This window comes from Phalangium opilio, unplaced genomic scaffold (assembly GCF_054372755.1).
Source record: "Phalangium opilio isolate 3A_F unplaced genomic scaffold, DU_Popi_V2 ptg000041l_1, whole genome shotgun sequence".
Lineage (NCBI taxonomy): Eukaryota > Metazoa > Arthropoda > Arachnida > Opiliones > Phalangiidae > Phalangium > Phalangium opilio.
In genome coordinates, this window is record NW_028324165.1 from 5649251 (window position 1) to 5670513 (window position 21263).

At 36.6% G+C, this 21263-nt stretch overlaps 1 protein-coding gene and 1 long non-coding RNA gene across 2 annotated transcripts; one reads left to right on the forward strand and one right to left on the reverse strand.

Moving 5' to 3' along the window:
- On the forward strand, positions 1–1253 carry LOC149679550 (uncharacterized). The gene is made up of 2 exons (XR_016365823.1): positions 1–494; positions 559–1253. It is a non-coding gene; the product is annotated as an uncharacterized LOC149679550 (long non-coding RNA).
- Positions 1254–10395: 9142 nt separating this feature from the next.
- LOC149679551 (uncharacterized) lies at positions 10396–12242 on the reverse strand. Its single transcript, XM_089835687.1, has one exon. It carries the CDS (start codon positions 12184–12186, stop codon positions 10396–10398), a length of 1791 nt encoding a protein of 596 aa, XP_089691813.1. The 5' UTR covers positions 12187–12242.
- Positions 12243–21263: the final 9021 nt, after the last annotated feature.

The window sequence follows — 21263 nt, forward strand, 5'->3', positions numbered from 1 at the left end:
ATCAAAAATGTCTTGATTAGAATCAAGACCTAAAAAGTATCGATAAGACTGAGGGTATCACTTGTCTGAAGGATCAGATATTAATTTTTCTTTTTAATTGAAACTTAAATGCATGCTTAAGAAAAAACAACGTTCCATTACCGTTTTCCGTTGAAATAAATTATTTTACTGGTAATCAATTTCAAAAATTTACTTATCTCGGCTTTTCGACCACAATTCCATTCCCCGAAAACATTTTATCATTACATTAATTACTTTTGGGAGAGTACGTGTATGGTTTTGCGTTTTAAAAGGTTCCTAAAGACGTTACATCCCCATTCGTGACCGGCACTCTTCGCAGTGGAACATTATAATTATTCTAAAACCAATGGCGCCAAATTCAATAGGGACAGTAACATCATAGTAGTTATAACGAACAGAAAGTCAAGAGAATGGCACCGGTAATGAGCAGCAAAAAGAGAGGAAAGTTTGCTTCAAGGTAGCAGAGGGACATGGTAGTGAAAATAGTAATCTAGAATTTTGTTCGTTCAAACCTTAATATATCATGTAAAATTCAAGTGAGGAGGCGGCACTACCTAGAAAGATCTATTTTGGCAGATAACAGCGAAAAAATTATGTTCTACACACACTGGAACTATGGGAGAGTTTCTGGGCCGCAGGTCGCACATGATGAAATTTCAACTTCAGTTTACATCAATTTTCCCTGGTAACTTTTAAAAGGTTGTTGTCATGGCTAAACAGACCGCTATTACAGCTTTTTATTGTTTTCAAGGTTTTTTTGACACGTTATCTCCCAAAAGTAATTAATGTAATGATAAAATGTTTTCGGGGAATGGAATTGTGGTCGAAAAGCCGAGATAAGTAAATTTTTGAAATTGATTACCAGTAAAATAATTTATTTCAACGGAAAACGGTAATGGAACGTTGTTTTTTCTTAAGCATGCATTTAAGTTTCAATTAAAAAGAAAAATTAATATCTGATCCTTCAGACAAGTGATACCCTCAGTCTTATCGATACTTTTTAGGTCTTGATTCTAATCAAGACATTTTTGATTAATATCTGTTCCTTCAGTCTTCATTTTAATTAAGAATGTTAAGAAACTGTATTACATTTTCAAAATCTGCACTAAGCAGAAACATATATAAAGGGGACCATAACTTTAGCTCAATCAGACATTTAGTTATAATGATACTTCAAAAAAAAAAGTAAATCAATAAAAGTTTGTATTCTTATTGTAATTAACATAATACAATTTTTACCAATCATTTATTGAAACGCGATGCGCCCCCCCTAAAAATTCCAGAAATAGGACCAAATTGACAATTTTACAAAATTTTTAAAAATGCTGATTTATGTCCGTTTAACATTTAGCTCAAAATTGTCATAAGCCCAATATGAAATTCGGATATCCTTAAAACTTCATAAAGACGATCCGAGATTGTCAATTTCAAACTTTTTTGCAGCATAAACTAACGTCTGTTTAATATTAAGCTTAAAACCTTAAACAATATATAGTCAGGGCTACCCTAAAAGTTCAAGCGCCCACAAGTACCCACAAGTACCCAAAAGTACCCACAAGTACCTACAAGTACCCTCAAGTACCCACAAGTACCCTCAAGTACCCACAAGTACCCACAAGTACCCACATGTACCCACAAGTACCCACATGTACCTACAAGAACCCACAAGTACCCACATGCACCCACAAGTACCTACAAGCACCCACAAGCACCCACAAGTACCTACAAGTACCCACAAGTACATACAAGTACCCACAAGTACCTACAAGCACCCACAAGCACCTACAAGTATCCACAAGCACCTACAAGCACCTACAAGCACCCACAAGTACCCACAAGTACCTACAAGTACCCACAAGTACCTAAAAGTACCCACAAGTACCCACAAGTACCCACAAGTACCTACAAGTACCCACAAGTACCTACAAGTACCCACAAGTACCCACAAGTACCCACAAGTACCCACAAGTACCTACAAGTACCCGCAAGTACCCACAAGTACCCACAAGCACCTACAAGTACCCACAAGTACCCACAAGTACCCACAAGCACCCACAAGTACCCACAAGCACCCACAAGCACCCACAAGTACCCACAAGCACCCACAAGTACCCACAAGCACCCACAAGTACCCACAAGCACCCACAAGTACCTACAAGCACCCACAAGTACCCACAAGTACCTACAAGTACCCACAAGTACCCACAAGCACCCACAAGTACCCACAAGTACCTACAAGTACCTACAAGTACCCACAAGTACCCACAAGTACCTACAAGTACCCACAAGTACCTACAAGTACCCACAAGTACCCACAAGTACCCACAAGTACCCACAAGTACCTACAAGTACCTACAAGTACCCACAAGTACCTACAAGTATCCACAAGTACCCACAAGTACCCACAAGTACCTACAAGTACCCACAAGTACCTACAAGTATCCACAAGTACCCACAAGTACCCACAAGTACCCACAAGTACCTACAAGTGCCTACAAGAACTCACAAGTGCCTACAAGAACTCACAAGTGCCTACAAGAACTCACAAGTACCCACAAGTACCCACAAGTACCCACAAGTACCTACAAGCACCCACAAGTACCTACAAGTACCCACAAGTACCTACAAGTACCCACAAGTACCAACAAGTACCCACAAGCACCCACAAGTACCCACAAGTACCTACAAGTACCTACAAGTACCCACAAGTACCCACAAGTACCTACAAGTACCCACAAGTACCTACAAGTACCCACAAGTACCCACAAGTACCCACAAGTACCCACAAGTACCTACAAGTACCTACAAGTACCCACAAGTACCTACAAGTATCCACAAGTACCCACAAGTACCTACAAGTACCCACAAGTACCTACAAGTATCCACAAGTACCCACAAGTACCCACAAGTACCCACAAGTACCTACAAGTGCCTACAAGAACTCACAAGTGCCTACAAGAACTCACAAGTGCCTACAAGAACTCACAAGTACCCACAAGTACCCACAAGTACCTACAAGCACCCACAAGTACCTACAAGTACCCACAAGTACCTACAAGTACCCACAACTATCACAAGTACCCACAAGTACCAACAAGTACCCACAAGCACCCACAAGCACCCACAAGTACATACAAGTACCCACAAGTACCTACAAGTACCCACACGTACCTACAAGCACCCACAAGTACCTACAAGTACCCATAAGTACCCACAAGTACCCATAAGTACCCACAAGTACCTACAAGTACCCACAAGTACCCACAAGTACCTACAAGTACCCACAAGTACCTACAAGTATCCACAAGTACCCACAAGTACCCACAAGTACCCGCAAGTACCTACAAGTACCCACAAGTACCCACAAGTACCTACAAGTACCTACAAGTACCCACAAGTACCTACAAGTACCCACAAGTACCTACAAGTACCCACAAGTACCTACAAGTACCTACAAGTACCCACAAGTACCCACAAGTACCCACAAGTACCCACAAGTACCCACAAGCACCCACAAGCACCCACAAGCACCCACAAGTACCTACAAGCACCCACAAGCACCCACAAGTACCCACAAGTACCAACAAGTACCCACAAGCACCCACAAGCACCCACAAGCACCAGGGTTGGCAAAAATCCGGATAATTTGAATAAAATCCAGACCAGTGGTTTTTATTGGATTAAACCGGATTTTATTGGATTTATCCGGATTATTTAAAAACACGAGTCATTTTAGGTTTTTTTGAAGGCAAAGTACTTCTGTTTAGCTCTTATTTGGGTTTTGGGGCACTCCCCGACCCCTAGCCCAGGTTCCAATACAAAATCGTCTTCTGCTAAAATGTTTTCATGAAATCTATTTCTTAATTTTCTTTCCTGAGTGCACGAGCCTAACACTAGCGCGGCTCCAGTGGATCCCTTACAAGGGGACTTTCCTTCTAAACTCCGGGTTTGGCTTGGCAAAGGCTAGTGGGCGGGATTTATACATGCACGTATAAATCCCGCCCACTAATGCCTCTAGCTTTCCCAAGCCAAAACTGGAGTTCGTAAGGAAAGTCAACTTGTAGGGGATCCACTGGAACCACGTTATGCTTTAAGTTCGAGTAATACTGGTAATATATTGTAAGCTGTAACTGGACAGTAACTGCTAACATAACTATTAGTTTTATCATTTATAATAAGTAATCTTTAGTTATCGCTTCATATATTTTTGCCTTGTTTCTGGTTTTATTTTATTTTTATGGCACAAAATTGATTTTTCCCCATTCATAATTAAGCCGGATATTTTAGGTGGATTTTTTAAAGTGGATTAATCCGGATTAAACCAGGTGGTTTAAACCGGACTGGATAGGTAGTTGCCAACCCTGACAAGCACCCACAAGTACCCACAAGCACCCACAAGTACCCACAAGTACCCACAAGTACCCACAAGTACCCACAAGTACCCACAAGTACCCACAAGTACCTACAAGTACCTACAAGTACCCACAAGTACCTACAAGTACCTACAAGTACCCACAAGTACCCACAAGTACCTACAAGTACCCACAAGTACCTACAAGTACCCACAAGTACCTACAAGTACCCACAAGTACCTACAAGTACCTACAAGTACCCACAAGTACCTACAAGTACCCACAAGTACCCACAAGTACCTACAAGTACCTACAAGTACCTTCAAGTACCCACAAGTACCTACAAGTGCCTACAAGAACTCACAAGTACCCACAAGTACCCACAAGTACCTACAAGCACCCACAAGTACCTACAAGTACCCACAAGTATCACAAGTACCCACAAGTACCAACAAGTACCCACAAGCACCCACAAGTACATACAAGTACCCACAAGTACCTACAAGTACCCACACGTACCTACAAGCACCCACAAGTACCTACAAGAACCCACAAGTACCTACAAGCACCCACAAGTACCTACAAGAACCCACAAGTACCTACAAGCACCCACAAGTACCTACAAGCACCCACAAGTACCTACAAGCACCCACAAGTACCTACAAGCACCCACAAGTACCTACAAGCACCCACAAGTACCTACAAGCACCCACAAGTACCTACAAGCACCCACAAGTACCCACAAGTACCTACAATCACCCACAAGTACCTACAAGTATCCACAAGCACCTACAACCACCCACAAGTACCTACAAGCACCCACAAGTACCCACAAGAACACACAAGTACCTACAAGCACCCACAAGAACCCACAAGTACCCACAAGAACCCACAAGTACCTACAAGCACCCACAAGAACCCACAAGTACCCACAAGAACCCACAAGTACCCACAAGAACCCACAAGTACCTACAAGCACCCTCAAGAACCCACAAGTACCTACAAGCACCCTCAAGAACCCACAAGTACCCACATGTACCCACAAGAACCCACATGTACCCACAAGAACCCACATGTTCCACAAGTACCTACAAGCACCCACAAGTACCTACAAGCACCCACAAGTACCCACAAGTACCTACAAGCACCCACAAGTACCCACAAGAACCCACAAGTACCCACAAGAACCCACAAGTACCCACAAGAACCCACAAGTACCCACAAGAACCCACAAGTACCCACAAGAACCCGGGCAAAGCACCTACAAGAGCTCAAACGCCATGTTTTTCTTGATAATATCCCTCTGACGAAGTGCATCACAACAAAAACACCGTAAGTCCAACATAAAAAATTAGGGCTAAAATGCGTGTCTCTTACAGTGGTAAAACGCCGTAATTCCAATACCCAAAACAACGTAAGTCAAAGTATGTGTTAATAATGATAAAAATCAATACTTAAACTTAATTTATCTTAATGAAACTAAGAAAAGGCACATCTATGGACTGTTATCTTTCATTTAAGATGGTTCCCAAACGTAACGAATGAATAGTTTTCTTTATACACGATCGCAATTAAGGTCATTTTTCAAAAAAATCCCATGTTATCTCTATGGAACAATATAGTATCTTTCACCAAATGTCTTAATAATTTTATGGATTCTAAAACCACCCTTAACAACTTTTTTCATTATAGAATTAACTATTAGTTGGATCTCTTTGAAATTTTAACCACAAAAGTAGGGCCCAAATTTTAGTTCACTGGCAAAATTTCAAAGCGGCAAACACAATACGAAAAAAGTTACAGCCAATCAAAGAACCCTCCTTTAGCATTAGAGGGAGTATCAAGTCTTATCTAAGAGAGCGACCGCTCTCCTAGAATACCGATATTAGTAGTAGAGTCTAAACGTGTAGCGTCTAGACATTTTCCACTTTAATTTCACTCAGTTTAAATTTAATAGAAACTTCTTAGCTTCTACGAGTTAAAGTTAAACTTAACTACCATTGAAAACTGAAATGCACATGTGAATTTTCTCGGAGCTCGAAAATTTATCCGTCTAGAGCGCTAGTTTTTTTTTTTCATACACATCTTCAGGTCTATTTCGAAAACTATTAAAAACGTTCTGTAGAATATGGGAGCCTTAGCGTGACGTCACCCATGCTATTTTCCCATAGAACCAAGGCTGTACCAAACATGGCCGCCCACTGTCAAAAATAAGGCACTGACGTCACAACTCTTCTACTATCAGGACATTTTTATAACCTTGTTCAACCCCAAAAATTAACAAAGTCTGTCATATTGGGAACCAATATAATACGTTAGTAGTTTTTGGTAAGAAACATCTAGTGAGCGAATGCTGTACTTTGATTTATATACGTATTTTGAAAATGGCAGCGTAAAGGCGCGTTTTCAATCAAGATTTTTTTGAACAAAAATTAAGCTTTTGCTTCAAAAGTAGCAGCGGAAAGCCCAAACAAAAAATCTTGGTGTTTTCAAACAAGCTTCAAATTCAGCTTTTCGGCTTTTCAGGCTTTAAACCTTCGAGAAGCAGATATCTAAATGAGTTTGATATTTGCTTCTCATTTTCTTCAAGCTTTTGCCGCTCAAACAGTTTTGGCGTGTGCTACGGGTTTAGGACTTTTTATTTTGAAAAGAAAATGACGTCTACACACATGAAAACACGCCCACTTGTAATTTTTTATTCATTTGAAGCTTGTTTGAAAACGATACGAATTTCAGCTTTTCCGTTTCAATTTTTTTGAAGATTTTTTTATCATCGAAAGCCCGTCAAAAGTTCCCAAAAAAGCCACAGCGAAAAGCTTGGAAAATGTTGATTGAAAACGGGCGTTCTAAGTAGCTTTTTACCCTGCACAATGAAGAACTTGCTATCTCCACTCCCTTAAATCCCTATAACCACTTCAAACAAGAACCGAACATTTTCTACACCAACTTGTCATTATTGTGTTGAAAAACATACGTAATATCTATGAGAATTAACAAAAAAATAACTTAAAGTCATTGGATTCACCAGCCCAATATTTCAGAAGGTGGTTTTTTACTTGTTCTTTGGACACTAGATGTCTTTAAAAACCGTCTCGAATTGAGGATTTAGTTGCCATTTTTGAACATGGCCGCTTGTTCATAAAATCTTTCTTGGTGTTAATTTCTATTTCAGAGTAACTTCGCTACAAAATTTTAGTAGAGGATAGGACTGGGTGTTGATTATCAGTCAGTCATGATTTTTACTTATGTAGATATAGATAGTTTAAAAAAATAATTATAATTACCGCATTTTACGTAACTGCTGATTAAAATAAATTTACATCTGACAATATGTCGCCTGTCGGTCTAGCCAAAGCCTGCAGAGTTTGAAATTTCCAAACATCCACCTATTTTTTCTTCATCCGCACAAAGGAGTTTCATTTAACTTTTAGTCTCGTCTTTAAAGCCGTTTTATTTATATTAAACAAACGAAAATAAATACTTAAAGTTCCCTGTTCAATTTAAGAACTTTGGAATCTTAAAAAAAATGTCATTCCCACGTCGCGGTGAAATTAACAGAAAATGATATGGAATGCAAATTATACACAAGAAAATGATCCATTGTTTTCTCGTCTTCGTGTCCTGGCATTAATTTCTTTAATTGGCTTGTACAGTACCGTTTAATTTCGTCTAGCATAGACTGCTTGAAAATGTGAAAATTGAGCCCTATAGACCATTCGATACATTACTTACAGAGAAACCAACACACAGGCGGAGTTCACCCTCTTAGATTATTTCCCTTGCGGTGCAAGAGGCAAGGATGGACCAAGAAGTGATATCTACTTTATTAGCGAGAAGGTATAATATGCTTTGGTATTCGTGCGCCATAGTCCCAGTCTCCCTTTCAAATACAAGTGAGGACGTAATTTTCGAATTTTTCGTCATTCGCGTTGCGCTGACGTGAGTTTTCAAGAACCAATGAGATGGGGGTTCTAATTTGGAGGCGGGGATTAACTCCGGACCTACGTTTCGACTGGAGATAAAACTAGAAATGTGGCGAATTTATACCTTCTATATAGTGGTGCTTCTTGCATGGCGCCAGAGAAATAACACCGCCCCTGTGTTTGCTTCTCTTCTGTGATTAATGAAATGGTCTATGTGTTGCTATTTGAAAATAGAATATACAGGGTGTTTCGAATAAGTCTGGCATAAATTAAGGGGGATGTTGTTTGGGAAATCGATTTTGAGTCGAAAATGTCGCAACTTCTATCGCCATTTTGCCACAAGGGACACTGTTTTCCAGTTATGATTTGATGGGTGTTTTAGGGATGACTCCTTAATTAAATTAGAAATAATTGTCTTAATCAGTTTCTTCATTAAAAGGGGTCATCCGTAAAATACTTAAATCATAACTCGAAAACAGTGGCCCGGACAGCAAAATATCTAAGAACATTTTCGACTCAAAATTACCCAAAGAACATCCATCTTAATTTAGGGCAGATTCATCAGAAACACCCTGTTTACGTATGAATTGATTAGAAAAAGAACGAAAAACGATCGACATCTGGTTTGGTTTTCCATTACATACAGTTGTTTGAGATAAAATGGCCCAGACTTTTTTATACTATTAGCCTAATTTTATTTAGTTTAAACCAGGTTTAAACGGTTGAATCAAAGTATGTCAATAATATGTGTTTTAAAAACCTAAAGAAATATTTCCCCACGAGGCTTCACCAAAATAGGAACAAGCGAGATTCTATATTGATTTTTAACTTCGGCTTGAACAAAGGCGACTCCTTTGGGTTGGTTGAGTAGGCTAGACTGTGGATACTTTAAGAACTGCAATTGTATTTTTTCGTTACATTTTAAGGTTTTCAGCAAAAAAACGTTTGGGGGTTTCTGCAGTACGTTTTCAAATTTTCTTTTTAACATTAGCGTCTATGTGGCGAAACTTTTACCACTAGATGACGCCAAAAATCTTTGACGGAAGGCTAGGAAAGTTTCCTACTAACCTTCCCCAATAGACCATACCAGTAATTACTTGTAACAAAACCGGTAATTACTTGTAATGAAACCGATAATTACTTGTAAAGAAACCGGTAATTACTTGTAATGAAACCGATAATTACTTGTAAAGAAACCGGTAATTACTTGTAAAGAAACCGGTAATTACTTGTAAAGAAACCGGTAATTACTTGTAAAGAAACCAGTAATTACTTGTAATGAAACCGATAATTACTTGTAAAGAAACCGGTAATTACTTGTAAAGAAACCGGTAATTACTTGTAAAGAAACCGGTGATTACTTGTAAAGAAACCGGTAATTACTTGTAAAGAAACCGGTAATTACTTATAAAGAAACCAGTAATTACTTGTAAAGAAAACAGTAATTACTTGTAAAGAAACCAGTAATTGCTTGTAAAGAAAACAGTAGTTGCTTGTAAAGAAACCAGTAATTGCTTGTAAAGAAACCAGTAATTACTTGTAAAGAAACCAACAAGCAGGGGCGTAGGAGTCTCCTCAGACTCGCCAAGAGGCAACGTCAGATGGTGCCAGAGTTCAACACACGCGGGAGACTAGCCAACTCTTTCGGCCTCTGGTGGTGCTTTTTGACGTATCCCCACGCCCTCTTCACTTCATCCATGTCAATAATTGAATGATCTATGCGAAGAACATTTCAGTACAGTACACATTCCCGAAATTGCAGAGCAACCCTCCGTTGTAATTCACTCGAGGGTCCCGAATATGACGAGGGCCATCGATTTCAATAAAAAGAAAATTTACAGAATCAACCAAGGTGAGACCTCTGTGAAAGAGCTGCTTTTTGACCAGAGTCAAATACCGGGAATAACAACAAGTTAACAACACACTTCGTTTTCAGCTCAAAAATGTCAGACAAGAGACTAAAAATGTTATACATCATTTTTAATTATATTTAGATATGTTTGCCAATTCAGAAATTACTGGTTCTAAATAATTTGGACTAAAACATTCAATAAATTCGTTCAATTTGCACATTATTTCTAAATACAACCAAGACCTATTTATTTACAATAACAATACTTCTTCAAGACCGCGTCATTCACACAATCACCTTGATTACCGTAGCGATTAATCCTGCTCACATCACCTAAAATAACCAATTGACCTTCAACCTTTCTTAAAGTACTTTCCAAATGGGCGTCAGAGGGAGACACCGCTATCCTAACCAGTACTTCAGGGTTTTTAAAACTAACCGATGATTTATTAATATTATTACTTCTAGCAACACGGGCCTCGAATACCTCTTTTAATCTCAGTTCCGCACACTGAGGGTTCACCTTAAGCATATCGTTAACTAACCGTACCAACTCAAACGCAACTTGTCGTACCATCGAGGTATTAACGGAAACTCGTTCGAACATTCGACAAGTACACCAATGACTCGCTATGCCGGCGTCTTCGCAAGTCCTATTTTCTCTGACTTCGTTAAACAAACTAATACCGACTTCACGTTCATTTAGTTTCACTGTGGAATTAATTAGATTTAAATGATGAACTAATGTCGCGTGTATATCGTATGGCGTTATTAGTCTCCGCGTATTGGTGTTTAAGTTAGCAGCAAATTTCGGGTACTTTGTTAGAAACCATTCCGGGAACGACAAGTGCATTATGGGCCAATTTTCTTCCAATTTTCCAACGTAAGTACTTCGAATTGAACCGAATCTAAAACCATGGTCGCTGAAGAATGCGACAATGCTGTTGTTAAAGGCATTTCGTTTTGACAAAGAGTTCAATAAGTCGTAAACTGGTAGGTCCGCGTAACCCGCGTTGTTCAGAACATCATGTGTTAGCCTTGCCATGTAGACAAATGCGAAAAATGGCCGGTAACTCATAGTATCAACGAAGTCTAATAAATAATCGTAAAACACCCTGTTTTCCATTTTACTTCCGAAACAAAACGCTTGGCTATTTTTGAACCATCTTGAACGTTCAACGGCTAGCGAAAAGGGTCGGGTGTAATAATCCGTAATTGGTCTTTTAAAACCATTTTTCTCGAGGTTGAAAGTAGCTATTTCAGGGGCATCCTCTACCATTAAAGTTCGGTATCCCATTTCAGCGTAATGTTTGAAGACAAAGTCGAAATGGTCGTAGAATAGGCCAGATTCGGCTTTCAAGAGTACGGGTTCCTGGCCAGTTAACATGGGAAATATGTTTGGGAAGGTGTTATCCCCCACTTTCGAATATCCATGAAATTCCATAAAGTTTAGATTACGCAGAATCTGCCTAGTTTTTCGGAAGTGACGTTGAAAGTTGAGTTTCGATATTGAATCGATACCAATAAATATCACATTAAGTTTATTTAAGCTATCCATCGTGGCACAGCGATCCTCAACCTCTTTTTTAATCCTAACAAGTGGAAGGTATTCCTCGTGTACTTTTTTGTTATTACCACTGTCACAAGTCACTAATATAGCGTCTTCATCCAAACGTTTTCCCCAAATTAAGTTGGACCACTCAGTACTGATAAAAACTTTGTTATCACTTGGTTTGGTACGAGTACCAGGGTTTCGACGTATTGACTTGTACTTGCAAGTTACTTGGCTTGAATTAAGGTATTTGTAGAAAGATTTGAATATATTTTCGTTTAAATACAAAGTACTGTTGGAAACCCCAATGAAGGATGGTTTACCATAGCAATTGTACTCTTCTGGTACTTGTTTGTAAAATCTTTTGATCGACGGGTGAAACGGGTCTATTTCTGGCATTTGACATCCAGATGTGTCAACTAGAAAACCTTGATGACTAACTTTCGGTTCGATCGAATGGTTATTGTAAAAGAAACTATACTTCATTTTGAAGTTGTCTTGAATCGTGAAGAAATATATAAAAAGTATCAAACACAATCCCATTAATATCGTATTCATTATGAAGATCTTGTGGTTTGACGTGTTGCGTTGGTATTGCATATCCCTAGTAAAAAATATAAAAGGTTAAATAAATATGACATTTTTACGTTTTTCCAGAAATATCTGAATCTGAACAAAATCTCCCCAGTTTAATGAACAACCATGAACACTGGATCTCTAAAGGGACTGGTAAATTAAAAAACAAGTTGGGAAAACCAAAATATAACCTCTCCGAGTCAAGAGAAGAACTACTTACAAACTTATTTACCCAGATATGGAAATGTTTCTTCTTTTTTTATGAACAAATACTGAAGTTATAATTTATGAAATATTAAAGCAGTATACAAAGCATAGCAAATATACTGTAAATCAGACGACATTTTACATCCAATAAGGATATACTTGTACACATTAAAATCATCCGATGGGGGAAAAACGGGAAATGAAGAGATAAAACTTTGGAGGGATATTACCTTTACCTGTTTGTAAAGGCCCAATTTGCTACTCCTCAACTGTATACCCTCTATGTTCAAAGCCATATTCACAACAGGGTTGCCATGTAAACACTATCCTCTCGTTTCACCTCAAAAATTTTCTTAGTTTGTCAACATGACGATTAACGTTACATAACACCAAAGCTTATTTGTGGCTACACACACTGAAAGTAAACGTGCACCATTAAAATCATGATAACACGAAGCTATAATCCGATAACGATCAGACCTTCACTGATCTGGGCTGCGTTCTGCAGAGCTCACCAAAAAAGACAGCGGATTTTGGAAAACGTTTACCGGTGAGATCTGTCGTCATAGCTTTTCTCCGGTCATCGGTGTTTTAAAAATAAGCTAGCGCAATAAAGCGTGCAAGGTACAAAGGCTTAACAAAAATTGTATGATAACATATTTATGGAGATAGATAAGAACAACTTTTATAACTAAACATAGAAACTAACATATCTCTTAAAATTCTCGCGTGATCAACTGGTTTCACGTCAAATGAATAGCTATAGCCCCATCAGAATCAGCAAGAGCTATTTGTATTAATTCCTCCATGTTTTTTTTTCGCCAAGCTGAGAACTACGCGTTTTACGACACGTTATCCAACAACCCGACTAATGTCTTTGGTGACCGTGCTGGCTCAGCGCTGAGCACCGTGACGTCAAAATTCAAAACCAAAATCCCGTTCTGCCATAGATAATATACACATTATTATCTATGGTTCTGTAGGTCACTGCTAACAGCGCTGAGCTCTGCTTAACGCGGCCCAGATTTCCACCATGATTATAAAATCTAAGCCTGATTATTTAAAAGTGTAATTAACTTTCGGCTCACTCTGAACCAGCGTTGCCAGATTGAAAAAACCAAATTATGGTATTCTCGCTCCAAAATTATTGAATTCTTGGCAAAATTATGGTACGGCTGGTAAAGCCATTTTAGGCATAGCGTGATCATGTGGGCTATGTTCAAGGACGTGCTAGCCGCCTTCCTATCCTACCCTATCATCCATCCTTGCCGTGAGACCTCTATCGGGTTTCGTCTCGCAGCTTCCAAGAAGTAGTATACAATAAATTTCTAGGAATAGTATTTACGGTACACCTTGAAAAATTATTGAAAATATGGTACTAACAGTAAAATTATTGAATTTATGGTACTATTTAAAAAATTATTGAATTTATGGTACCAAATATCAAAATTAATTAAACGTTAGAAACATCTGTTATAGTAGTATCGACACGATTCAAATTCTCACGGCCTAATCGCCTGACACTTAATATTATTTATAATCCGTGCGAGAATTGAAAATCATCCAAATTTATATAGACAAACCAAGGCTTAGCTTAGGCGGGCAAAAAAAGGCCGCTAAACTCGGGCATGGCCAACTTAGATTACCTGTAATCTGATAAGTTGGCCATGTCTGTACAAATGATCAGTGCTACTTTCATATAGCAGTTAGTTTGGCATCTCTTCCCATTAAAGGCTAGTTCCATTAGTATTAGACAAATTAAACCCTGATTAAATTGTACGAAAGTGATTTGAAATGCAGGATAAGTTCGAGTATCTTAGAACTGCAGATGAGAACGAAGAGAGAAATTGTGTATGTCCAAGAAGAGTTCTCTTCTTTATTTAAGTATAATTGCCGACAATGCGAACAAGTATTAACAAGATGACCCAGTCATATAGTTTTTACCGCCTTCTAGTGACAAGAATTAGTATTACTATATGCATTATAAGATGACCCCAGCTAATTTAGCATTTCGGGTTTTTTTTTCATTGTTTGTAAAATAGCATTCCTATTATGAATAAAATCAATCTAGTAATAAACTACAGTAACTTACTTATTAGGTTCATTTTAAACTTAACCTACAGAACTTTATCTTAATTAAATTACAGAATAATATTTTTTAAACTAGGGTCGGTACTGGTAAATGTGAACGATTCTATTTTTTCTTTAACATTTTGTAGCTAATTTTTGGGCGGCTTAAATTCCTTTTAAAGGGCTCTATTTGTAGATTGAATATTGAGGATTACGATAAAAATGGTATGAACATTGTAGGAATACGTGGATGAAAGATACGAACCTATATACACACCAACTCGGACTAATCAACTTAAGTTGATGCCAATTTTAGGTGTTGCTTAATACAATACCATCGGGGAATAAGCTCTAGGAAGAGTTAAAATAATCCCACGATAACAAACCTTTAATCGTTAGATAGATCACGTTTTTCACTATAAAATTGATATTAATATCTGTGGTTTCGATTCGGAATTCGATTTTAGAGTTGGAAAAAACCAGGTAAAAATTCAATTGTTTCAAGGTTAATTAGAATCCTTTTTAAGCTATTTTACTAAAAAATAAAAGTAAAAGTTATAATATTAACTTTAAAATACATCATTGACCCAAAAAAGACTCAAATTTCGCGCCATTAGTAAGTTTATCAATTTAGCGGTAAGAGGGCGGTAGCTACGACTACTTATTGGGCGGGAAAGCGAGAAAACGAGACAGCTGTTATGCGAGGTATCGAAATAAATAGGACTTCTCAACAAATTATTGAACATTTTGACTCGGGTATTGATTTAACTATATTATCCTATTATCACTTATCACATCTGCGTAAACTTTAATCTAGGTGCATGGATTTAGGCCCCACGTAATGGTAGCTCCTTCAGGGTTGCCACGGAATTTTCAGAACCAAATTCCCTGACTTTTCCAGGTTTTCCCTGACCTTTTTCTCAGATTTTCCCTGACCTTTTAGGCCGAAAAAGTGAATGTTTACTGCACGTTTTAAGTGGTTATAATTAAATAAACTCTCAACATTAAATTTTCCCATGTATTTGTTGCACCAATACAAATAAGAAACATTTTAACTATAAATAACAGTCTAAAAGAGCATTTACTTTACAAAAACAATTCTAGACATTTTTAAGGATTAATCTAGAGTTTTCTTTGTTGAGAGAGCATGAGGAGAAACTTTCATTACTCTTTCAATAAAGACTTATTCCCAGAAGTTTTACCCACTAAATCAAATTCCCTGACTTTTCCCTGACCTTTTCGGCCCATTTTTAAATTCCCTGACTTTCCCAGATTTTCCAGGATTTCCAGGTACTGTGGCAACCCTGTCCTTTCCTAGGGCCTTTTTTATTCCTCCCATTTGATTATCATTGTTGTTCACATTTGGGTCCAGTGTTCAGTCACTACCTCCTTCAGTATTTAGGGTCAGGGTGTTTACATTTACCAGTGATTGTTCACAATTGGGGTCCTCCGAGGGGATTGGGAAATAGGATATTGTGCAAAATTTAAGAGAGTTAAAAAGCTGAAAACAGCGAATTGTGTATAAAGAATCATATTTCATATCCTGAAAGTTTCTGGTGTCTAACGTTAGCTCCACGGAAGTTATTCAAATATTTGCAAAAAGTGTCCATAATTACCAGTACCAACCCTATAGTAACTTCCTCAATCGGTTAGTTTTAAACTTAACTAAACTACATCATTATTTGTAAAGTTATCATAAACTATAGTATCATGATAATATTAATTAAATTAAAGTATAATATTAATTAAATTAAAGTATAATATTAATTAAATTAAAGTATAATATTAATTAAATTAAAGTATAATATTAATTAAATTAAAGTATAATATTAATTAAATTAAAGTATAATATTAATTAAATTAAAGTATAATATTAATTAAATTAAAGTATAATATTAATTAAATTAAAGTATAATATTAATTAAATTAAAGTATAATATTAATTAAATTAAAGTATAATATTAATTAAATTAAAGTAAATTCCTCAATTAACTTACTTGAAACATCATTATTTATAATTATCATTAATCTCACTCGTGAATTTATATTTATTTTAATCTTAATTAAATTACAGAATAATATATATTGAACTATTGTAACTTCCTCAATTTTAATTAAATTAAAGTATAATATTAATTAAATTAAAGTATAATATTAATTAATCTACAGTGAATTCCTCAATTAACTTACTTGAAACATCATTATCTATAATTATCATTAATCTCACTCGTGAATATATATTTATTTTAATCTTAATTAAATTACAGAATAATATATATTGAACTATTGTAACTTCCTCAATCGGTTAATTTTAAACTTAATTAAACTACATCATTATTTATAAAGTTATCATTAATCTCACTTGTAAACGTGGACTGCTCGCTTAACTAAGTAGAGTAGCAGACGAGTTTTCAAGAGACGATATCATTGGTTAACTCATGGTGAACTTTGCCTGCTAATTCGTTTCTCTCTACATTCAAGACTGATAAGGTTTTAGGAAAAGAACTCTAAGCTTCAGACGTGACTTTGAGGCCGACTTAACGTCATATTAACGTGGTAGTGGGCGATTATTTAATTTCTCTCTCTTAGCGCGAAACGCCGCAAACGCGCCTAGACTCGAGATGGATTTCTATCCCAGCTTATATCTCATGAAAGCAAAGGTTTATATAAGCATTCTGTGGCTCAGGTCTAGCGTACCGGGTTTCCGAACTGTAGCGTTAACGTTGGTACGTTCGAATCCCGTCGGGGATTTGGAAATTTGCGAAATAAAATAACATGAAGCTTAGCTACCCTAGGTCCGTCTGTTAGCGTTTTAGAGCATTATTTATGAATTATGAATAAATTTGAATAAATTAACGCGAAAAGGCGGGGTTAAGACGCCCAACCAGCCGTAACATAGGATATAATGGGGGAAAAAAGGGGGTAATATAGGGGGAAAGGCACTAAAAAAAGGGGGAAATGGGGGGAAAAGAGGGGGGAAAGGGGGAAAAAGTGGGGGTGAAAGGGGTAAAAGTGGGGGTAGTAAATCTTCGGTATAAATGCATTAGTTTTTAGCCCATCAATAGATGGCGCTAAAAACTAGTGGGGGTGAAAGGGGTAAAAGTGGGGGTAGTAAATCTTCGGTATAAATGCATTAGTTTTTAGCCCATCAATAGATGGCGCTAAAAACTAAAAATGAGATTTTAAGTGCAATTATTCTGTCTGCTATCATACATTTGTAATCGTAGATGTATAATTGCCGACAATGCGAACAAGTATTAATAATGAGATTTTAAGTGCAATTATTCCGTCTGCTATCATACATTTGTAATAGTAGATGGATATGTGCCAGCTGTTGCAAATAATGTACACCTATAAAGAGCTATCTCAGTTGTGAAGTCAGTGCCCAGGTAAAACGACACACCTGATTAGCTTTGGCAGCGGGCGGCCATGTTTGGTACCGCTTTGTTCTATGGGCAATTAGCATGGGTGACGGTCACACTATGGCTTATGAGATAGCTCTATATCTGTTTGGAACTCAGTAAAACAAATTTTTATTCAGCTATGACATAGTCATGTTAGGCATCGCGTTATCTATACCCAGGGTCAAAGTTCGATACTAAGTTGGTCTGTTCGTATTGAAAGTAATTTGATATAATGTTATCTATCATTTTTACACTATGAGTTATTAGCTTTGAACTTGACGTTTAAATCGGACTCGAAAACAAGTTTTGAGGCTTTACAGGACTCGAGGACTCAAACCAGTATTTGGAAATCAGACTCTATAATCGCCGAGTCCAGATTTTTATTTCTCAAAGCTGAACTCGAAAGTCGAAACTCAAATATCAGGACTCAAAAAGTCTTGGACATCGAATTAACTTGGAAATTGATTAAATTATGTACAAACAGAGAACAATGTAGCCAAGCCTATTTGTTTTTATAGTTTTTTGTAGACAATTTCCAAGCTAAAGACTAAATACTTTTTAAGTTATTTGGTAATATTCTAAGAGAGTTAAATCATAGTGAAGAGAGATTTATTTTTTGCAAAATTATCAGTGGTCGGGAGTGTGGCACACTCCTGTAAGCCAAGCTTCTGGGCGGCAAAGTTTGAGGGAATAAGACACATGTCGGCGATCCTACCCTATAGGTGCCGACTGCCCCGTGTCCGCCGGAGGTGACTTGACCCCCACACCCCTTCCGTCACCTCCCAAGTAAACCTCATTTCCTTCACTGCTTAAACACATACTGAACCCTGACTAATCGCATCCTTGTCGCGGACGTATGTGCCCTACTTACATTGAAACCTCCACAATACAAAACAAGATGTGCCCGGCTGGGCACAGAATACTTTTGCACGGCAACTGTCGAATTACTATTATTACTATCAAAAAATGGCCCAGGGATGGACTCATAATATTAGCCACAGCGTACCGAACTTAAAAGGCGTATAGAAAATTTACGTGAATAGCCGTAACTATGCTAAAACGATTACCCGTAATTCTAACGTTAATTTATTTACTTCTATTATTATTCTAATAGTGCAACACAGTAATAGAAGTGAGTGAGTATGCCCTCGTTGTGAATTCTTTAACAGCGCAATCATTCAAATAATTTACTTAAGTTATAATTTTCAAACTTTTTCCTTATTATCTTAAGATGAATTTCGTCCCGAAACATCTTTAATTAAAATAAAACGTGAAAAAAAAAAATTATTTTCTCGTGTGGAATCGAACTTGCGACCCATGGTTCTGCCGAGCAAAACTCAATATTTCTAACCGATATACCACCTATACCACGCGCCCAGCCTGAGCGCGCTCCCCCGAGAATTTTTTCGGTACCTTTTAATTCGCCGAATGCCTAAGTTTTTTTATCTCATTTTAAAAACAGGAATGTTAAAACGGAACATTAATTTTTATTACGTAAGTCAAACAAAACTGATTCAGATTATTTTAAAACATTTTAAAACTAGTATTAATATAGTGCCACATTAAAACAATAATATTCCTATTTTTAAAATGTGAACAATTTTATTCCTATTTTTAAAATGGGACTCTATTTTATTCCTATTTTTAAAATGGGACTCTATTTTATTCCTATTTTTAAAATGGGACTCTATTTTATTCCTATTTTTAAAATGGGACTCTATTTTATTCCTATTTTTAAAATGGGACTCTATTTTATTCCTATTTTTAAAATGGGACTCTATTTTATTCCTATTTTTAAAATATGACTCTATTTTATTCCTATTTTTAAAATATGACTCTATTTTATTCCTATTTTTAAAATATGACACTATTTTATTCCTATTTTTAAAATATGACTCTATTTTATTCCTATTTTTAAAATATGACTCTATTTTATTCCTTTTTTCTAAATATGACTCTATTTTATTCCTATTTTTAAAATATGACTCTATTTTATTCCTATTTTTAAAATATGACTCTATTTTATTCCTATTTTTAAAATATGACTCTATTTTATTCCTATTTTTAAAATATGACTCTATTTTATTCCTTTTTTTAAATATGACTCTATTTTATTCCTTTTTTTTAAATATGACTCTATTTTATTCCTTTTTTTAAAATATGACTCTATTTTATTCCTTTTTTTAAAATATGACTCTATTTTATTCCTTTCTTTAAATATGACTCTATTTTATTCCTTTTTTTTAAATATGACTCTATTTTATTCCTTTTTTTAAAATATGACTCTATTTTATTCCTTTTTTTAAAATATGACTCTATTTTATTCCTTTTTTTAAAATATGACTCTATTTTATTCCTATTTTTAAAATATGACTCTATTTTATTCCTTTTTTTAAAATATGACTCTATTTTATTCCTATTTTTAAAATATGACTCCATTTTATTCCAATTTTTAAAATGTGGCAATATTTTATTTATATTTTTAAAATTCCTCAATCTCAAAGTTTTGCTGGTTTTAAAAATTCGCGGGGATTTTCTAGATTTGAGGTTTTGAAAAGCGACATCTATGCGTGGTGCCCAAATACACCTTGACTGCCTTCCCTGAGATAGCGCGCTTAGGCCTGTATTAATAATAAATTTACTTTTGTTAAAACTTTAAAACTTTTTCGTCGTTAATTTAAGACGAATTTCGTCTCAAAACATCCTTAATTAAAATTAAACTTAAAAAAAAAAAAAAATTTCGTCGTGTGGAATCGAACTGCGACCCATGGTTCTGCCGCGCAAAAGGCAACTGCTCTAACCACCATACCACTAGCCTAGTTATCCAAGCCACTATGCGTGGTGACCAAATACACCTTGACTGCCTTCCCTGAGATAGCGCGCTTAGGCCTGTATTAATAATAAATTTACTTTTGTTAAAACTTTAAAACTTTTTCCTCGTTATTTTAAGATGAATTTCGTCTCAAAATATCCTTAATTAAAATAAAACTTAAAAAAAAAAAAATATTTCCTCGTGTGGATTCGAACTGCGACCCATGGTTCTGCCGCGCAAAAGGCAACGGCTCTAACCACCATACCACGAGCGTAGTTAATCAAGTTCATATTCTAGGGGTATTTTTTTATAAAGCTCGCGCATGCGTATCAGATTCTTGGTTACACCATGACGTCAGCAAACCACCGCCGGTATTCCACTGGGGAATTTTTCATCGTTTCCCTCTCGTGGGCCCGTATATTTCAATTGACACCCGAGCGTGCTCGACGGGCTTTAAGTCTTCCGTTTATAAAAATATAACTTTTGAACGCCAT